This window comes from Falco peregrinus, chromosome 8, assembly GCF_023634155.1.
Source record: "Falco peregrinus isolate bFalPer1 chromosome 8, bFalPer1.pri, whole genome shotgun sequence".
Taxonomy (NCBI): domain Eukaryota; kingdom Metazoa; phylum Chordata; class Aves; order Falconiformes; family Falconidae; genus Falco; species Falco peregrinus.
The window spans coordinates 21,982,743-22,004,186 of record NC_073728.1 but is presented as its reverse complement, the minus strand read 5'-3'; the positions used below and the strand labels follow the sequence as shown (position 1 = coordinate 22,004,186).

The 21,444-nt window shown below is 40.4% G+C and overlaps 1 protein-coding gene across 18 annotated transcripts; it reads right to left on the bottom strand.

Moving 5' to 3' along the window:
* Nucleotides 1–1,510: 1,510 nt before the first annotated feature.
* FASTKD1 (FAST kinase domains 1) lies at nucleotides 1,511–21,376 on the bottom strand. 18 transcript variants are annotated; one of them, XM_027786297.2, is made up of 17 exons: nucleotides 18,776–18,899; nucleotides 17,995–18,050; nucleotides 16,988–17,077; nucleotides 15,526–16,034; nucleotides 15,089–15,157; nucleotides 14,119–14,244; nucleotides 12,537–12,938; nucleotides 11,249–11,359; nucleotides 9,940–10,071; nucleotides 8,415–8,901; nucleotides 7,515–7,629; nucleotides 6,659–6,787; nucleotides 5,780–5,911; nucleotides 5,080–5,193; nucleotides 4,668–4,809; nucleotides 3,503–3,617; nucleotides 1,511–2,484 (listed from the first exon to the last, which is right to left on the bottom strand). In XM_027786297.2, exons 4-17 carry the CDS (start codon nucleotides 15,858–15,860, stop codon nucleotides 2,395–2,397), a joined length of 2,499 nt encoding a protein of 832 aa, XP_027642098.2. In that variant the 5' UTR covers nucleotides 15,861–16,034; nucleotides 16,988–17,077; nucleotides 17,995–18,050; nucleotides 18,776–18,899; the 3' UTR covers nucleotides 1,511–2,394. The 18 variants fall into 18 exon arrangements, with proteins under 18 accessions (XP_027642098.2, XP_027642097.2, XP_027642100.2 ...); XM_027786296.2 differs by having other exon boundaries at nucleotides 16,988–17,074; XM_027786299.2 differs by lacking the exons at nucleotides 17,995–18,050; nucleotides 18,776–18,899 and adding an exon at nucleotides 20,463–21,376.
* Nucleotides 21,377–21,444: the final 68 nt, after the last annotated feature.

Here is a 21,444-nt window from a genome sequence, read left to right as displayed (position 1 = left end):
TAAAGGATGTCACAAACCTAAATCTAATGACGACCAATACAGCAGGAAAACTGGGAAAGCAGCCCACCCCGCCTGACCGAACAGCACTTCCAACTATCAGATCAGCCCTTGCATTGCCCTCCTAGGTGACAGAGGTAAACGTATGGCAAAGGCACGGCCGTCGCAGCTCATTTCAGTACGTTACTGTATGCTGGTACTTAATCTGTGGGACATCTGTTCTGTTTTCCCCTTTAGTACCCAAATCTTCAGCTGTTCTTAGCATCTTTTCATTGGCTCCAGTTACATCACTGGTTTACACCAGCCCATCTGCTCTAACACTTGCTGATTTAATTCAGAAAGAATGGCTGCAAAGGATCAAAACCAGCACATTTGACTGAAATACTCGTCTATCGCTTTTCTTAGGTGCCCTTTCTGAATCCACTCGTAGCAAGTTTTAATCCTCTTCCCATTGTCAACACTCATCCACACGTAACTTGAAGATACTGGGCTTAGCACAGAGTGGCTGATGGCTACCTGAAAAGCAGGGTTCAGCTCAACGCGTGACCACCCACGACTGATCACTACAGCCCCCGCCACCTTTCTTACGCTCCAAGGTTGCTCCCTGAAGGCCATCTGTACAGAAGCAGGGTTATGCAAGAGCCCTCTGATTTGTAGCTCACCTTCTGAGATCCTAACCTCTATTTATGATTGTCTTCTCCATTTCATACAAAATATAATCTGCATATAGTCGATGTGCTGTGTCTTCAATGATGTTTCCTCAAAGCACTCGTCTTCTGTGTACTGGAGCCCTTGTCCATTTGATAGCATAAGCAACCATCTACTAGTTTTTTCAGTCATCCCAGAACTGTGACGGCTGCCTCAGAAGAAAAGCACCTTGCAGCTTAGATCAGTTCTGTCAGTTTTCCCCTGGCTTTTCAGTAGTGTCCTGCTTTGTATTGAGTTAATAAAAATACCTTCTCCTACTACTGAGTAGTTTAAAAAAACCCCAACGCAACAGCCAGGTACATAACGGTCAATCCAGAAATGCAGTTGCTGACCTCTGCCAGGTTTTAAAGGAACTGGCAAAAAGAACATCTATTGCTTCTACCAAAAAGGCAGGAAAACGCCCGTATGTTGTGTGTGAGAGATGGGCAGAGCTAGCAGTCGTCACGAGGTAACGGCAGCTGTGGTCACAGCATGGCTGCTGCTGAAAATGGGCTGATCCGCAGAAGTACAACTGCTCTACAGTTACTGCTCTGCAAAGAACCTTCTCCTGGCTCTTCCACTTTTTCCTTCTCCATCGCAGTACCTTATGCCTCTTGACACAAACCCTGGCTGAGCACCATCACGGGAAGCCTAGTAACACAGATGGTTTTGCAACACGATAAACCAGCAATATTTTTCAGCACCAGTAACCAAGGTTGTTGTCACTCTCCAAAGACTCTTCTTGGTCTTGATTCTTGGTTTCAATTTTCAGCTTAATTTGTTCTTTTGTACACTGTCTTATTTACAGAACAGGCAGGTTAGACAGTTTGTCTAATTTTGTTTTATTTCTGTTAGCAGGGGCTAGTCCAATGCATAATGCCATAATAATAAATTCAATTAATTATCCAGTTGCTAACAACAGCCTATGTCTAACACAAGCATTATTTTGTCCTTATCACGTATAAATCTTTCAGGTATCCCTTCCAAGTTGCATTTAACTGCAGTATAGGTGGTTCAAGGGTCTGGGTGGCTGCCAGACCTCTAGAACTGGTCATCTTATGTACGTGAAGGTATTCCAGAAGGCTCAAGCCATACTTCTGCACATGCCACATCACAGGGTGGAAGCAGCTGGAGGTTCCTCACTGCACAACACCCTCCCCACCCACAGTACCTCTGTTCTGGAAGCTGGGAACAGAATGGCTAGAATAGCAGTCCTATTCTTAGTAAATCTGCATTTCGGTTTCTTGGTTTCACAGAACAGATACTGTTTGATCCCTATTGCTCATTCTGTCACATGCTGGCGCACAGACATAGTTTCCAGTAGATCCGCTGCCTCCTCTCTCACAGCCAAGAGTATTTCCAACTTTTTCTTTGGACAGTTTTATGTCTGCCTAAGCCTCTGTGCTATTTATTTAGGAGATAATAATGTAATTTTATGGCAAAACTGTCACAGGCTCGTGTACTGAAAGAATGACTTCCAGATAATGGGAGATTTTAAGCATCCTTACCACATCTTCCTGGCCCACTGTGACCTGCCTTTTGCAACAAATTGAGGATGAAATCTCCTGATGCCCTCTGGTCCAGTTGACACACAGCTAAAGAGATTTTCGAAACAATTACAATTTGTTTTACAAATTTGAAAGGATTACAGGAACTGTAATGGTACATAAAGTGTTTGTATAAAAAGTACTTTTGACTGCATGTCTGACATCACTGTATTCCATATAGATGCTTTCTCAGATATTCTAGCTGTTCACCTTTTGTTGACAGAACCATAGAATACCATTCAAAGTGAGGAATCTGTAGAATGGAATCATACAGAGTGTTAATATTGGTATACACCATACACCATCTTACAAGCAAAGGCTCTCTGACAGCTCTGGTTCTCCACTTGAAGGTATTTTATCACCTGTGTGTCCTTCCAAAAGCTAGGCTTATTCTAGTGCTGAAAAGGTTAATTTCTCAGTGTAAGGTTCTTTTTCATATAACTACAGGCAGTTTGCTTCCAAAAAGCAGCATAATTGCAGAGACGTAAAGCAGGTGCCCACGCAATACAGGCTCTGACAACTCATACAATCTCCCACCTTTCGAAACCCAAATCCAGAGAAAAATCCAAGGTCACTATAGTTTGTAACAATGTATCAAACTGGAATGGTCTATCAGTAGCACAACATTTGCTGTCTGGGCAACACGCGAAAGGATGATTATCCTGGTAAAAAGAAACCAACCACACAACTATAACCTTAAGGAAGAACTCCAGATAAAATTAAGAGCGAGTAATTAAATATGCAGGAAAACCTGCAGTCATGAGCTTCCATTACCCAAACATTTCTATGCTGATGGCTGTGCATTATCCCTGGCCACTATTCCCTGTCACAGCACTATTACTGCAGCAGACAGACAGCATCCATATTCCATCTTGCAGCTGCCGTAACCATCTATCACTCAAGGAGGGTACATTCAATCTTTTTCCTAGCGTAGGAATCTTTGATGAATTGAATTGAAACTTGTTTCACTTTTTCCCTTTTAGTCATTACCCTGAGATTGCTAGTTTGCCTGCAGTAAGGTAAGACTGAGATGTTTTGACTTCTTTGCTGCAACCGCTTTCAAGAGGAGGTGCAAGTTCTATGAAGTCCCTACACCATCCTGAGAACAGCTTGCAACTTCCCCCCTAAATACAAAAATCACTCTCACCCAGTAGGTGCTTGTAACTATTAAAACTATCTCTAATCTTAAAAAATACTTTAAATGTCTTGAAGTATCAATCTGCACTATCAATACAACTCAGAAAGGACATAAAATGTTGCTGACTGCTCACCTGAACTACCCTGTACCCCAGCATCTCCAGGTGTCGCTTTTTCACTGCAGGTTCTCCTTTCAGATGATGTGAATCTTTGCTAAAAGCTTTTGAATCAAGAAATTCCAAAGCAATTCTGCAAACAACAAAAATGTGCATTTATTTTCAGGTCCTATCTGAATAGCCAGAAGTGGTATTTCTAGTTCAGTTTTGACAGCTGCTGCAAGACTACTACTAGATAAACCTGGCAATTCATAGAAAAAAGAAAGTCAAACAACTTCCTGAAACTGGACAAAACATTTTCCTCGTATTGATCGAGAAATACTTGAACTTCACACGATTCAGAAAAAGAATTTCCTCCCTCTGTTTTTGTTCAAATGGCAAAACCAGCTAACCAGCATTTTCAGGGCTTACATTTGAAGAGGTGGGAGGAAAGACAGTACTCCAGTCTCATGAAACACATTTCAGGAGTGGCCTGTCTGCTCTAGTGCACGGGGTCTGGCTGGGACGAGGTTCCTTGTCTTCACAGCAGCTCATATGGTGCTGTATTTTGGATCTGTGACCAAATCTGTGTTGGTAACACACCGGTATTTTGACTATTGCTGAAAAGTGCTTGCACAGCAACAAGGCCTTCTGTTTCTCACTCTGCACCCACAGTGTAGAGGCTCACATCGGCAAGAGGTTGGGAGGCAACACAGCTGGAACCTCCAACTGGCCAAAGCGGTATTCCACACCATATAACATCACGCTCAGCAATAAAATGGGAGAGAGTTTTTCCAAAGAAGCCATTGCTCCAGCATTGGTCTGGTGGCGAGTGACTGCTTTTACATCCATTGTTTTCTTTTCCCTTTTTAAAATTTAATTCTTTCTTCTCCTCACTTATTAAACCATCTTAATTGCAATCCCAGGAGGGTTTTTCCTTGCTTTTGCCCTCCAGATTCTCTCCCCCATCACACTGCAGAGGAGCGAGTGAGCAACCGGGTAGGAGCTTAGCTACCGGCTGGGGTCAACGCACCACACCTAGGAAAGCTAAAACTCACAAGGCTTTCAAAAAAGGAACAGAGAAATAAATAGCCTCAGGGTTGCAACAACCATTCAGGGCATAAGCATCAAAAAAAATGGGCTAAAACTTGATCTGAACTTGGAAGCTTGGAAGAGCTAACTTGCAAGAATTTGACGTACTAACCTCTGAGCTCCTGGTGGCAGAGCCTTTCTCCCTTCATCTTCGATGTCATGTCGCAAATATGCTCCCTCCACATCATCCAACGGTGTATTCCGAGCCACATAGGAAAAAGGCTTTTTATTTTCATCCAGAACGCACTCGAAATCTGCAAGACAACACAACAAATCTGTTCACTGACAAAAAAAAAGTGGAAGAATTTGAGCTGTACAGTGTTTACTTGTAGAAAAACTAAGTGATAACCATAATTAGAGATCCCCTACATTATTTATATTATGCAGAACTTAGAAACAGTATTTTATAAAGCAATTTCTTCTTTGCAGTATCTCATGTCCACATGCCCAGGGGCTTCCTAATCTTAGTGATAATAGTGATACCACAGGTCTCCATAACAATCCTGAGAGGATTAATTTCTCACCTATTTCATAGCAGTATGGTGTGAGAACAGATATCCTTGCATAATGGCTTCCTCCTAAGATCTCTGTCAGCATTCTGTGAACATGCTGTCGCAGTGGATGTATTCGCCCACTGCCTACGAAGACAAAATAAAGAATTCATACATCAAAACTTCCACAGCCAAAGTTTTGAAAATAGCACTTTGTGACACCTCATTTTTGACATCCAACCTACTGAAATAAAACTTTTCCACAGACACCTGGTGTTATTCCATCATAGTTCAGAAACCAAAACCATGTGATCATCTTTTGGGTGGAAAGTGGCAGGTGCCTATGAAGCATGAATTTCAACTCCAGACTTTCCAACCCAGGTTTTCTCATTCACATACTATAAACACTTCAGTTTCAGGTGTCACCTGTTGGATTTTGTTTGCTTTTAATCATGCTTAGACACTTAAATATTTACTTATTTTGCATCTATTATAGGCACACCACACTATCTGTCACTTCTCTGTCTGTTGCAGATTGTTTAATACCTTGCTCCATTAAACACCTTCAGTCTCAGAGATAAAGTAGCTGAGTTCAATGGAGTGCAAAGCAGATCTTCCCCAATAGAACTAGTGGAGGAGATACCAACTTTGCATTTTAGAAGAAATGTCTAGCAGACTGTTGAAAATAGGTTAATAGTAACAAGGGTGGCCTTTCCTCTCCTAAATTACTTACTGTTACTTAAGACACCTTGGCAGTAGCGCTCATGAAACCAAGGGATGTGAAACTCCGGGCATTCCAGACAGACTGCTCTGTTCAACTTCATGAGGCATAAGCGGACCCTCTGTTTTACGGTATCAGGCAGGACTAAGTTAAACAAAATAAAAAAGGTATGAACTGCAATGTGAGAAACCCAATACACTGAACCAAATAGCTAACGCTGAATTCTCTACTAGAGATGCAAATATTTGTATACTTCGGCATTTATAAAATTCATGCTGCAGAATCTTAGAAAGGTTCTCAAAATACCTGAGGAAGAAATGAAAAAATAACAGTTTTGCACAACAGCAAGACAGAAGAAAGGAGCAATTTAAACTCTCTTATATCGTTTCATTTCTAATGAATTGATTGAAGGCAAAATGGCAACAGTACACTGACAGCAAACAATGTACTGGTAGAAAGAAGCAGTCAGAAAAACACTCAGTCTCTTATCGAGAGAGAAGAGAGCGACAGGACTCATTTCTTGAGACAAGAACCCCACATTATTTCTTGAACTTTGTGACTATTTGTAGTAATAAATACCACACTAATGTAATTTTATTTCCAATAAAATTGAAGAATTATTACATACTGAGTGCAGTAAGTTGACTATAGAATTTGTTTCAAATGAGCTCCTCTCATTTGGAATACAAGTCTGTACTTTGAAAACACAGCACAAATTTTTGTTTTTACCTTCCCTTTTAGCACTCAAAAAATGACTAGATTATATAGAGGGGTCTTTCCAGAAAATGGAATTGTTCGAAGAGCAGTTCTACTCAAGTCATATATAGGTCTACAATTCCATTTTATGCCAAATGCTACATAATCAAATTCATCAGGGTGACAGGTATCTACCTGCAAGTTGAGCATCCAATTTGCTTAGGAAAGAAACATCAAATATCCTTCTTATCAGAACTGGAGGAAAATACCCAGCCACTGCCAGAACATGACCAAGCAGCACCAAGCGGTAAGTTTCAAAACAACCTTTAAAAAAACCAAACAGAAATCCACATTAACACATAACAAAGTTGAAAGCATTTGCAATGCCCACCCCCTGGCCTCCTGAATCATCAATTTTCTCTCTTAACGTACTAAATGAACACATATGTAGATTAAGGACCACCTCTGCTAACTGCACCAAAGCATAAAGTAACTCTTGCCAGGTCTTTGCAGGAGGAAACTAGTTAGCTTTAAAAAAGGTCACTCCACAATATTTTAGCAGACAGCAAGTTTTCACAGTTGTGTGGCTGTATCATCAACCAAAAAAAAAAAAAAAAAAAAAAAAGTCCTTACGCATTTCCTCTACAACTTAGCCATTTCTTTGTGATGAATTACAAAATGTATCCTATCTCCAAATGATGATTCCTGGGGAATGCCACAACAATCCTATACAATAACAGCACAGCAAATTAATCAGAATTTTGACTTACTTTTTACTATGCTCAAGATACCTTGCTAGTCCCTAATCAACAGTAATTTTTAAAGGGTGAAATGAAGCTAGAAAACCCAACAGAAGCAAACATTGATTCTTTGTCATGCTTTAACCCCAGTAGGCAGTGTTTGTGATAAGACACTTTTTTGTTTTGGTTTTTTTTTTTTTAAAAAAAACACACACACACACCCCCATTCTATTCCCATTTTTATTCAGTACAAATAATAGCTTCCAATTATATTTATTTGATGTCAGAATATCTTTGTCTAATGTACTTACTCAAGTTAGAAGTAAGATATTGGATACAACTCTCAAAGAACTCCTCATTGGTAGGAGGGTCATAATTCATAGCAGAGAAGAGGAAGAGAATAATATAGATTTCAGAGGGGTGGATCTAGAAAAAAAAAAAAAGAGATCCTAAATTAAGTCACTGCAACATATCCTAATATTGCTTTACAATAAAAACAGGGTTTATAATTCATTCAGAATTGGGAGATTTAAGTCTAGATAACCCATTTTCTAGATACCTATTTTTGGTCAACTTTTCCTGGAGAAAAATATATTAAAAAACCCAAACACCAGAAATCATTAAAATTACAGCTATGGCTAAAACTCAGTATCTGTTTCATGTGGATGACACAAGTTTTTCTGTATACTTAGACTTTAAGAAGCTTTTAAAAAGGTTTGTCTTAAAGAAACTAAACTCATAAAATAAAATCAAACATCTATATAAATGCAATTGAGAAGAGTGGGGAGGGGGGTGGGGTGGGGAGGAAGAAAACGCAGTAATTTTGACCAAAAAGACAGGCTGTTGGGAAAATCCCCACAAGAATGACTAATGTAAAAATATACACTGTGTGATGTGACTATTTGTAAAAGAGTTTTTTTGTATTTAAGATGGTCAAATATAAACCTGAACACAAAGGATTATGGCTGACCTAACACAAACTGACTGAACAATAAAATAAGAAAGGAAAATTAAAGAGAAGTAAGTGCAAAATAATATACATAGAAGCAAAACAGCTTCCAGTGAACACAGCAAATCATGAGCTCCAAATCAGGTAGACTGAAGTAAACTTTTAGAAACATCGTGTGGATTGTGCTTTGAAACACATTTACTACTAACCTGTAATTTCTTCCTGAATAATTTACACAGTACAGAAAGAAAAACTGTAATACCTTGTCTATATTTTCAACAGTCACACAAGCTATTCTGTCAAGTAATGAAGGACAGCGGTGGTTTGTTTTTATGAGAAAAAAAGACAACTGTCGAACATTTGCCCATGTTATTTGGTCTATCAAGCGCTGACACGTGGCCATAGTTTCCTCAGTGAGGACTTCTTCAAACCACTCTCCATTCACATGTGTAAGTTCTTCCAACAGAAGATTTAAGTTGTTGCCTTTCTGAAGCCTCTGAAATCCACAGTCATTTAGTTTTTGCAGAAGCTTTACACATAGCTCAGAACTTTTTTGCCAGTGCAACTGGTCATAATGATTCCATTTGACAAGAGCTGTAGCAATGCGATTCAAATGATGGAGCCTGCACTGAGGCAGAACTGCTGCTGCTTTGTTTATAATGATTTCCTCCACTTGAAAGGAAGGAAGCATGGCCAGACCACGAATTATTGCAGCAGTATCAGCAGGTATGACACTTGATTTTAAAAATCTGGAAGAGAGGCAGAAATAAAAACAGACCATCAGTACGGACAAAGCGCAAATGTTTAAACAAATATTTTACAGGCACAAAAATTCTATTTTAAAAGTCAAAAACTGCACATCATAAAAATAAGTAGATATATAATACCTATATTATATATATATATAAAATAAGTAGAATATTAACAATGTGGTGGAAATTCACAGTCAGTGACTACCATCTTTTTTCATTGAGATTAACTTCTTCCTTCTAATTTATTCAAAACAGAAAAAGGGAAGATGACAGGGAGCATCTCAGTCAGCTGGTGAGGCTTCAAGTGTTACTGATAAACACAGAAGTCCTTAGCAAGGGCAGAAGGTCCACCTCTGTGAATGGAGTCTGTGGGTTTCTGGGCCTAGATAGTTTCCGTGATTTCTGTCCTGGAGAGCACCAGGTTCTGAGGTGCCTGAGGAACATGAAAGCATCATCCACTAAAAACATGCACAGCCAGGGCACTGCATTCCTACAGCAGCTGAGCAATGAAAGCAACAGTGGCAAATCTCTTCTCCCACAATTCCAGAAATTGTTTCCCTTTCTGTGTTGCAACTGTACAACCCTGAGAAGTAACTAGTCAGTTCTTCAAAAGAAGAGTACTTCTGCTTCACACTTTCATTTATCCCAAACATAGCATACTTACTGTATATTTTTCATTTCTTTTTCCTTCAAAGATCGAAGATGACATTAATACCTACCCTTCCTATAAAGTAACAGTTAAAATTTCCTGTTCGGTGTCATTATACTGCAGCAGCCAAAGGGTGAGGGGCAAAAAAACGTATTTTTAAAAGATATCACACCTTTTAACAGATACTATCAGGTCTATGGCCAGACAATATCCACTTCCTATCCTATGATTTACATGTTTAATAGAATCAAATACTTTTAACAGTTTGTTATATTTTCATATTTTATGGAAACAAAACAATTTAACATCTTTAGCTTGTTATTTAAAATACTAAGTAGACAATTCTTTAATACTGAAATGCTAAATTTCCAAGAATACACACTTACCCATATAGTAACATTTTTAGTTTGGCAAAGAGCTCCAGATTGTGGCAACGCAACTCCACCAAGTACTGTGTTAACTTTACCAACTGTAATACATGATAGCTATCCAAATGTTTGTGCAGAACAGAAGTCATCCTGAATACAAAGAGAAAAAAATGACATGGTATTATGCTAACACAGAAGATATTGCAAAACCCCACATCCCACATGAAGAAGGGGTGTCCTGCAGTGCACAGTATCCAGGTGGAGGGTTGCACACACCTACACTCCTCTCCACCCCAGTTTTGACAGTGTTCCAAGACACAGCAGGCTCTCTCCACTTAGTGAATTACAAAATTAAAGCCCTCATCACAGCAAAATAGTTATTTCACTCTAATAATTTCCATTGCAGACTTTGAAATCCCTGACATTTAGAGCAGACCAAGAATGGGATAAACTAGAACAGCAACACCAGCTTCAGCACCGTGGTACTCGCATAATGGTGAGGTTGCTACAGAACAGTAAAGGTTGCTACAACTATGGTGGTCTAAAGCTGCAAGAGGGGGCTAGATTTGTAGGGAAAGATAATACCTTAAGATCTTCTTTAGACAGGGAGATTCAAGAACAAGCATGAACTCACCTGGTCTTCCCTTCGATACCGCTCTGCTCCTTGCCCTTTTTCTTCAAAGGGCCTACTTGCTTCACATAACTACTTTCAATCCAGTTACTGCTCACAAGCTGCATTTAACTCTGCTGCATCTGTGACTTATATCTGATGCTACATCTTCTGTGCCCAAAACCTCAGCTGCTTTTCCCTTCACTGTACGAAAGATATTACCTCTCTCTATAAACAACGTTCAGTTTACAAATGCAGAAAATCTGGCCCAGGTTTTTAAAGATGCAAGACTTGATAGTTCAAAGTAGGGCACAATGAAGAAACAATTCACATCAGTGACAGGATTTCCTAGATAGGACACATTCTCTGCAACTTACTACATTCTCATTTGTCTCACAAGTTTACAGTAATTGTTTGAGGCTAAATCTACTCAAACAGGATCACGTATTTGTAAACAAGCCAAAAATCCTATTACATCAACTCAGTAGGGTTAAAATGCCCTTCTATGAAATTCCTGAACTGCCTCAATTACTTCTGGGTCAAACTGTGATATTCTAAAATCTGTGACAGCTCATTATATATATAGTATATATGCACATGTACGCAAGTGACACACTCTCTACTTCCAATTTACTGGATATTATATAGTTTTCCATATTAAACAGAAGTAGTTTACCTAGAGAATACAAATTCTTAGTAGTAACAAAAAAAAATTACTTTTTGAGTAGATGAGTATTTCTGCATTTCATTTTCTGCATCGTCTTCAGTATTACCAATACTTGGTGACTGCTAAATTCTTCTGCCATGTGCTCTGCAGTTACTAGTAACCTAAAGATGAGAAGAAAAGATCTGTTCTCCAAAGCAAAACAGTTGAAAATCTCCAGCAAAGACTGCAGCCATTTTCTCTGTCTAGGAGGGAAAGAACCAATAGACTACTCCAGGAAATACAGGAAAACAAATTCCCCCAAATTAGAGACCTTTGTTCTGTGGACCTTCTCCTAAACACTTGATTTATATGGCACAGATAAACCAGATGTGAGTGTGTTAGATCAGTACATACTGCCCTGATGCTAGAAACTAGCCAGTCCAATAATTCTGAAAGCAGACACAAAGTAGGGAAGGTACTCTAAGACACTAAACAATTCATAATCAATCAGCAAGCTACCGATAACAGAATCAAACATGAGCTGAACTGGTTCTGGGGCAAATAAAGCCTATTAATTTTTCTACCTCAGCACTGATTTTTATGAAAAATAAAATAAATTGAAAAAAAAAATCTAGGAAAAGCTTTTGGAACTAAGTCAGCTATGGCAAAACCAACACAGGCTTGCAGTATATCCCAGAGCTCCGAAGAGGCGAATGTTCATGAAGAAAAGTCTGAAAATATGACCAATTGTAATTAACACAGCAAATCCCGCCTAAAACTGCACACTTTGAGAGACCCATGACTAATACCACCCCTAAATAGGACTCTGTAGCACAAGAAACACAGGCAGAGAAAAATCTGCCACACAACATTATGCTCTAATTGCAAAATAAACGCTGAAGTGTTCCCTGCTGACAACCTTTCATATAGAATATGATGTACAGCAAACTGGAACAAGACAAGGCTCAGGCTGTTTCAGCTACTGCCAGTCTTAAAAAGGAAAAAGCAACACATACCACTGCATGTGTATTTCTCAGGGGAAAGACAGAAAGCTTTTTTACTACCATCCACTGTGAAAGGAAGGCTGTAGTCTTAAGAGACAAAGCTACAAGATCACCTTGCATAACAGCATTCACATACCCCTTGACTGTATCTAGCTTTCTATGCAACTGTTTTAAGACAAACTGCTATGACAGTATGAATAATTTAATAACACACTGCTACAAAGCTCCAAACTAGGAAACCAAATGCTTAGCTCATAGATAGGCTCAGAAATTCCTCCAACCAGCAGTACATTTTTAATTTCTGTGCAAGACTATGTATATATCATAAATAAGACAAAATTGTTAATAAACTTACCTTTCCCTTACCTTGGATCCTGCCATAGGCCCAAGAGTAAAAAATAATTTTGCAAAGGTTTCAGGATCATAATGATCATTTATAGTTTCAGATAGCAGCTGTTTAGCAACCAAGCGGAATTCAGCACTGTCAAAACCCAGCTGCTCGTACAGTCCAAGAATAAGACTAACACTGCGTATATCAAGACCAGAGGCATTTTTAAGGAAAATCTGGTTGCATTTTTCTAGCAATGGATGATGGTATCTCAGTTTAACATTTTGAAGAAACTGTAGTACTCTTTTGGCATAGCTGAAGTGGACGGCATCCTTTTCTTCCAAGAGCTGTCCAGCCTTGTGTAGTAATCGATCTCGAAAACTCTGTGAGATAACATCAGATATGCTGATCATCAAAACTGACAAGATCCTAAAAAATTTAAAAGATTTTACACTTAAACGTTGAACATGAGTAATAAATTTTAGATTTCTTAAATAAGACTATGCAAAGAAAGGAATGTTAGGGTATTGATGGCTTCTGCATAAAAAGGAATTTTAAATCTAATGCAGAAAAAACAATGAGCAAAACCTATTTCTCCTACTAAAGCAAAAATTCCACTTTCAGTGAATTTCTGAAACAATTGGGATTTTTCAACCATCCCTTACAAAGTTGTATGCAATGAAAGCATTTTGCCTAAGGCAAGGCCCTGACTTGCCTGATTCTAATTTGCAAAAAAGATCTTTAATGTTCAATGGAAAATAAAGGAACCTAAACAATTCTCAAGTAACAGAATGGGGAGAAGAGTCATTGTCACTCCTAAAGAAAGAAACCCTTCCTAGGGGAATAAAACTTATGACCACAGGGAGGGTAATTTCTGTAAAGAAATGCAGTCCCATTCAGTGAGTTTCATAAGCAGGTTCCTCACATCCACAAAAATACAATGTTGTGACTGCTGGTGCTGTGTAAAGTAAAAAAAAGCAAGAGCAGCCTTTGCTGTAATGGTCCAGGGAAACAGAGGCAAGAAAAAGAAGCCTGGACTTCTTTGACTAGGGCTGGGTTTTAAGTAATTTTACTATTAGGGTAACGCACTAGATATGCTAGCAAGAGAATTGGTTAATTCAACCTGACCAAAAAACCCCAAAATTCTCTGAAGATAAATAAAAATAACATTTCTTGAAGACTCCTTATTGCTATTCACAGTTGTATAAACTAAAACCATGTCACAGCAGAGAAACTACCAATGTCAAGGAAGCGAAATATCTTTTGGTGAGTCAATAGCCTCTAAATTCTCAAAAAAGTCCGTGTAAAATTTAGAACCAGGGTAAAGCAATATCTGCCGTTTTTTCCCCTGTAAGTGGAAGATTAATTTTAAGTCAGTGTTTAAATGGGTTATAAAGAAATTCTACACAAAATCATTGGAAAAATGCATTCACCTAAGCAGACCTGTCCATGAAAATCAACACCCGAATACAAATCACCTCTTTCCCACAAACCCCAAACAGCAGAAAAACAACCTCTAGTTGAAAAAAAGGAAAACCGTTAAGCAAAGGCAGCCCAGCAATTGTGACATATTGCTTCTCCTGTTACTCAATTTCATTCTGACACTTACCTTATATCCTGTATAGAATCCAGCTTCACGTCCACAATATGAGCTACTTTGCCAATTACAGGACTGCGATGTCTGCGTTGCTTGTATAAACATAGTGCAAATTTAGACAGAACTGGCAAACTAAGCCTGCCAAGACATCAAAGAAAGAGTATTTCCCTTTTAATTCTAGTGAATACCTGAAGACAAAAATCTACTTCAACAACTACATAAAAGACAAGGTTATAATCAAAATACAAAACAAGGAAACAAGTTACCTAAGCATTTTCTATTTGGTCACCTATAGTGATAGCACAGACTTAGCCAAAACACCTATGTACTTCATATTAAAGAATATTGCTCATATGGAGCTCTAAAAAAAACAGAACTTCTTCATTTAACCAGAGCAGTTTAAGAAATCTATGAAGATTACATAGTCAAGCAATGATGTGAAATAGCTAAAATGAATGCAAGCAATGTACTACCTGAATATCATTTTGTGTTCAAGCTATACTGAATTGATCTACTTGTCAAGATGCCCCAGGGGTTAAGCTGGGAGAGGCAAGCCTGTGATGCTAGTGCCAAGACCGACACTAGATTCCTTCTGCCATTAACCTGAGATTAAAGAATGAAAATTACAATATAAACCGTTTAAAAGTTGGACAGCAAGCACTAAGATACAACTGTAAATATTAAAACTTGCAATTTACTTCAAACACAGAAATTTACACAGACCATGTATTTAAAAACCTTAATTGTTGGTCCCTGTTGTTGGAGTATCTGAATCTCTCAAGCATTTGTGTCCCAACATCCATCAATACTCAAGGCCTCTGTATGTATAAAAATAATACCCGAAACCTTCAAAAAACATAACTGATATTTGAAATAGGTAACATTTAAAACATCTTGTAAATACTTTTTGAGAACTCTGTAGCCTCACGTGAAGCAAATCACGCTTGCAACTTTTCACAAAGCGTAGCAATACAGCACTTACCTTTCCAGTCTTTTCCATGCTTCTGTAACAAGCACATCTGTCAGAGAATCATGGCCTTCAACATTGAGCCTTCAGAAGCAAGACATAAGTTTGAAGTTTGCTTCAGCATTTATAAAGAAATAAGATATGTCCTTTTGTTATGATAAATAATGTTTTGCTTTTCTATTGCTCCCTCCATTCAAACAGATTATAAATATTTGTGCATCAATAATCACAATTCAGTTTACTGGGAGTGCAAAACACATCAGTTCTGCCTGCATCGCAAAAACTGAAGCACAAGACATTAAGTCATCTGCATCACACAGTCAAAAGTACAGAAGCTGGGACAGGGCTGTCTCCCAGTTTCCTTATAGGATGGCTCTGCAGTGAAAATTCCATCTCTTTTTATTACCAAATACAACATGTATATATGTGGGATCCAAAATAATGCTGCTTACCTCAGAATACTATATAGGGTGTCCACTACGGCCTCATCTTCCATGTGTTCCACCTTGTTTTCTGCTAAAATGCAAAGAGTAAGAAACTGGGAGTGATTTCTTATATAGTCACTAGTCCTTAAGAGTAGTGGCCTCTTCTTTTGCAATTGCCACAGGACGTTTAACGCAATTCCCACATGTTTTTCAGAAAGCCTGGTCTTGTTCCTTTCAACAAGGCTGAACACTTCATCTTCATGGGTGCAGCTATTTATCTGGCTCAAAAGCAGATCGCTACTCAGAGTTCGAGCTTGGTAAAGTCTCAGTGTATGCAGGCAAACCTGCCTCAAACAAAGCATTTTGCTATGCCTACCAGCTATCCTTAAAGACAGTTTTCAAAAAGATCCTTCTTTCAGTTTTCACAGTAAACCATGTTGTTATGAAGAACAAACACATGTATTTGAAAAACAGAGGATCGCTCTTCTTTCATCCTGTATGGTCACTATATTAAGAAGAATTCAATTTTGAGGTACCTGTAATGAGACAGAATTAAAGCAGTTAAGTACAGTCACAACTTCTAGCTGAAAATCAACATCTCTACCTTTTAATGTTCTGAGTAAGATAAGCTTGAGAAGAACCTACAGCCTGGATTATTCCCAGAGAAGCTCCCAACAATGAACACTGACAGGCTCACAAGCACTAAGAAAAGTTAGCTCACTTGGCAAGTTTTCGAATTTAGAAACCCTCCTTTCAAAGGCACGTATGCTATCATGCTACTACCAAGAAGGTAAAGCTGAGCTTTTTAACATGCAGGCACTGCACGACTAAGTCAAGTGAGGCTTGCTCTCACTAGGCCACTTCATAATCCCAAACTTGGGTCCAGGTACTCCCAGAAAACACAACTATTGGTGGTAAAAGGAAATAAAGTGGCAAGAGCTCCTGAGCTGGCATCACTGGACTCCTCTGGCTCTCTAGATGCATCCATCCCACAGTGATATCTACTGTACCCTGTCTACAAGCCTCTCCCAGAGTTTCCTTCCTGCTCTGCTCTCTTACAAAAGAGATGTGGTCTATGTCTTGTAAACACATAAAAATTTTGGTATGTGGCTTCTAGTCAGGAAGGTTGACCACCTTTGTAATACAGGATCGGTCGCAACGCATCAGCTGAAATCACCCACTGCACAAAAGAAAAGTAACATAATTCCCCAAATTCTAGTGGCAGTTACAGCTTTATCTATTGAAATCTGGTAAGTATTGACTTTTTTTCTTAATATATCCCCCAATTTGTACACAGTGCTAGCACACGTGTATTCCACAACCTACAAAACTGTTTCCAAGCTGCAGAACACAAACTACTGCTGGTAAATGTCACGGTACAACAAAAAAGACCCATCAAATTCCCTTAACACAGAGACCACTGAAAAATCTGCAAGTCTTGCTTTAGGAGATATAACCATTAACAACAAAAATTATCAACATACTGAACCTTCAGCAAACTTGAATGCTCTTCAACTGTAGGCATGATTCCATCAGTGCAACATTATCCAGGCAACAGCAGCAGCACATACTAGGTCTACTGAGAAAGAAAAAAACTTATTTGGGCAGTCTATGTCAGGTAGTGAAACCATTCCACAAAATTAGATATAGCTGGATTTCTTCTGATGTCTGCACAGTCACCTTCACAGAATAAAAAGTCAAATGACATATTGTACTGCACTGCTGTTGCTGACACTGGGGCAGATACAAGGAAAGCTAAAATGAAGTCATTTTAATTTTGATGTTGTAATGTGAAATGTTTTCTTCCCTGTGCAAAATAAAAGCATACAAAAATAAAAGATGCAAATCTCCTAGATATTATACATTAAGTACCTTTTATAATAATAATTTGCTTTATGGTCCCTTTTTAGAGATTGCTTTTATTGCTTCTATTTGTTCCATATGGCAGCTGTCTTTACAAAGAATTTATTTCACTTCATCACTGAGAACAGTTGTGTGACAGTATTTATTCCATGTAATCTCCATAAAAAGTATTTTTGGCTTTTCCCTCTTAGTATGCAGCCACACACTTTTAGAAGTAGCTGGGTCTTCTCATGAGATTTTATAATATGTATATAATAAGCTGAAATACAGATCAAAGGTTGGTCAAGCCACTGTTAAATCACAGTCTAGGAATCTTCCACAGTCTCAAGTACTAGATCAACCACATTTACCAGAACATTTGACAATTTTTTTACCCTACAGATTTTCCAGTTGACTGAAAATACTTCTTCTGTTCCCTTTTGCCATGCAGATTCATGTTGATGGAGCCAACCAGATACAGTAACAATAATCAAAAGCGGAAGTGACTGACTGTTCTACCAACAGCTTCTAAGGAGAAGCTGCAATACAGAGTTACCAGTTATTGAAACTACTTAATTTAAAGAGGAAAAAAGCATCTCCCCTACAATGATTTGATAGTAAAGCACAGCATGAAAAATAGCACAAATTTTTAACCTTTTTGTATGACCGTGTCCAGAGTTCTAGCTGCAAACAGGGTTTTTTTCTTAATCCTGTTATAGAGAATTAAGACAGCATCAGACAAAAACTTCTGAGAGCATATTGATACTTAGTCCCCACAGTACTGGCAAACTAAGCTGCCAGAAACCAGGATGAAGTAGATACCTGAAGAGAACATAAAAACTTCATGCTCATATAATTTGCTTGTTAGCCCAGGTAACACATCCTTTCCCCTACTCGTGCTGCAGCGGACCCTGCATCCCCTATCCTAATGACTGGGAACCAGGATCTCCATCTAAAACACTCTGCAGGAAGTTTCCAAGTATTTCTCTTTCTGGAAGTATTTAGCAGATGTAAGTGATTTATCACAAGCCTGTATGCAATTTTAAATTGCAATTAATTCTAGTATCATAAAAAGGAAGCAAATAGGAAACACTAGATGTTTTGAAACTTACAAATACACACATATTAAAACATAGATAGATTAAAAATAGGGAAATTGTATGTACTTAAGGAACTATTTCTAAAGTATTCTACTTATCATGCAAAATATACACTAAAAGGACAAGAAATTCTTTAGCATAATTTCCTAACAGTTGAAACACAGTAAGCATGCTCATGGCTTACAAACTACAGCGAGCCAGGAAGTCTTCCACAAAGCAGAAAACGCGGACACCCACCACTCCCCACGTATAGAAAGTATTAAAGGTTTAAGCAAGGAAGTGTTAAGAGAGCTGCCTGTGCCGTGCAGGTGGCCTGTGCCGTGCAGGTCTTTCACCTCTGCCAAATCCGCCTCAGTTTCCGTGAGCCACGCCGCGGGCAGCACCACGCCGCTGTCAGGCGGCCCAGCGGCGGCCCAGCAGCGGCCCGGCCTGCCTAGCGGCCTGCCTAGCGACCTGCCTGGCGCCCGGCCTCCGCCCGCCGCCAGCTCACCACGGGCCGGCGCCTGCTCCCCCGCGGGGCCACCGTGACCCAGAAGCGCTTCTGCAAGAGCGGGGCAGGGCGCCGAGCCGCCACACGGGCCGCGGGGCGGCGGGCGGGGAGGGGGCGGCCAGGGCCGCGCTGGCCCCGCCCCCAGGCAGAGGGCAAGCGGCCCGGTTGGGCCCGCAGCGCGCCGCGGGTAGGCGCCAGGCAGCGGCGAGCACGACCCCCGGAACCGCCTGGCTCGGCCGCGGCCCAGCCTGCCCTCTTTCCCGCGGGCCGGCAGCGGGCAAGAGCCGGGCGGTGCCCCGGCCGCCCTCGCCTCACGCCCGACGGAGAAGTGGCGGCGGCTTGCGGGGCGGCCGGCGGCGCGGGAGTTGGGGCGGGGCGGGCGGGGGCACGGTCGAGCTGCCGGCAGGCCCAGGCCGCCGCACCGGCTGTCGGCCCCGCGGAGTGTGCGGCGCCTGCTGCCGCTGCCCTAAGCCAGGGCTACTGGGACGGCAAAGTCCGGCACCCGGCAGGGCTAAACAGGCACGCACAGGAATCGGTGCTGTCTGCGCGACTGCCGAGACCTCCCTGCGCCCGCAGGACACGATCTGGGAAGCCCTTTTCCCACAAGAGGTGCGTTCCAGCCGCGGATGGGGACTGCGGGCTCAGAACAAGCGCCTGCGCCTGCCTCGGTCCTCCGTGTCCGTCCCTGCACCTATGTCCCGACACAGAGCATTTCCCACGGGCCGAGATGTCAGGAAATGCAGGGAGAAAGGGGGAAGTCCAGCCAGTTAGACCTTCCAAAGGAGATAAAAATAATAACTTTAACAGTTTCAAGGTCATCTTGATTGTTAAGGTCATGCTAATAAATCAATATTTACATGACATATTCTGAGGGGAAAAAAAGTCTTCCATGCCTAGAAAGATCACAAGGGGACTGACATTCTGGAAAGGTCAAGTTCAAGAGTTTGGATTCACTGTACTGGAATTAATGTTGCTTTATATTACACTATAGTTTTTTATGCCTTGCAAAAAAAAAAAAGTATTCTGGAACACAAATCTAACATGTAACATGTATATTGCTTACATTGTATACATACAGCTTCAGGTCATCTTTCTAGACCTTTTCTCACCACCATTGATAATAACATTTATATAGAATAATAATCTTAGATTGTTCACAACCAGGACTATTACCATGACCAAATTTGACCACAGCTGTTCTGTGGCTATCAAAGGTTTTGTTTATTTACTTGTCTGTTGTTGATCACATGTGTACCTCATACATTGAATGCTTATGAATAGGGAACTCATTCAAACTAATAAAATAGCCCCTGCTTTATTTATTATAGGTATGTAGTGTTTTAGAAAAATAGCATGTAAAATTTTTAACTGGATTTGTAACAATTTTTCTAACTCTAAGATTTGTAACTGGAACAGCTCCTGCACCCATTCTGCTTGCAAATCCAGATCACCTTAGTTACAGTCTATACAGGCACGCAAGTAACAGAGCGAGACCCAAACCCTGTCAGATGATCTCAAAGAGTGGCACTTACCTCATTCAAGAATCTCAGGCCTTGTGCAAACCTATGTAAGAACTCCACAGCATCTGATCTCCCACTTCAGAAGAAAACTATTCCACATTCATGTAAAGGGGATTTCGCAAATCCTACGGTTTTTCATTTACAAGATGCCGTACTTTTCTCTTTTGACCTGTCAAGTACATTTGGATGAAATAATAATGCCTAAGACAAATTAAAAATGCTAGATGAAATTAATCTTGGACACATAGGGGTAGAAAAAGAGATTTATCAAAGCACGCTGTGCTGAAGACGGTGTTGATTTTTACTGAACGGAAATGCAGTCACCAGCTTCTTCAGGATTTCAGAACTCACAGGTGGCCATTTCTCAATTTTTGAAATTTTTTCTAGAAATTCAGGAGAAAATTTGTTTTCCTGCTTTCAGCTAGTCAAGGACTTCCATTACCTCCTGTTACGTACAGTTACCAACTCCAGTATCCACTGGTCTGAGCCAAAACTCTTCAGAGGAGGTACGTACTTCTGTGTCTTAGTGAATTTTGAAGATGCTCACAGCTTTATGCATTGTCCTGAACTTTCACGTCCCTGTTTTTAAGATTTTAAATTAACTTTGGTAATACAGACTTATGGGACAGGATTATCAGGAACTCTTTTTTACATACAGTTGGTCCAAATTCCCATTTTTAGTTTTTTACTGCGCCTAACGACGTGTGCCAGGTGCTGCTAGAGTAACCCTAAGCCCTTCCCGTACTGTTTCGGACGCTTCGTTTACCGCTCCCTTGGCCATTTTCCGGGGTCTTGCTGAGCCTGCCCTGCTGGAAGGCCGGCACCAGCCCCGGGCACGCCTGTCTGGAAGGCGCTAGTGTACCTGCAGGCGCACGGCAGGGGCCTCCAGCCGCTCCGGCGACCCCGGCGCGTTCCCGCGCTGCGACCGGCCTCGCCTCAGGCGGCAGGGCCCGGCGGCAGGGCCCAGCGGGGCGCGGGGCGGCAGCCACCTCGG

Coding starts and splice junctions, on each gene's coding strand:
- FASTKD1 (XM_027786299.2), bottom strand. CDS start 15,860: ATGCTTTGTTTGAGGCAGGTTTGCCTGCATACACTGAGACTTTACCAA. Junction 15,158..15,525: donor ACCCTATATAGTATTCTGAG/GTAAGCAGCATT, acceptor TTGCTTCTGAAG/GCTCAATGTTGAAGGCCATG. Junction 6,788..7,514: donor ATATCTTACTTCTAACTTGA/GTAAGTACATTA, acceptor GTTTTTTTAAAG/GTTGTTTTGAAACTTACCGC.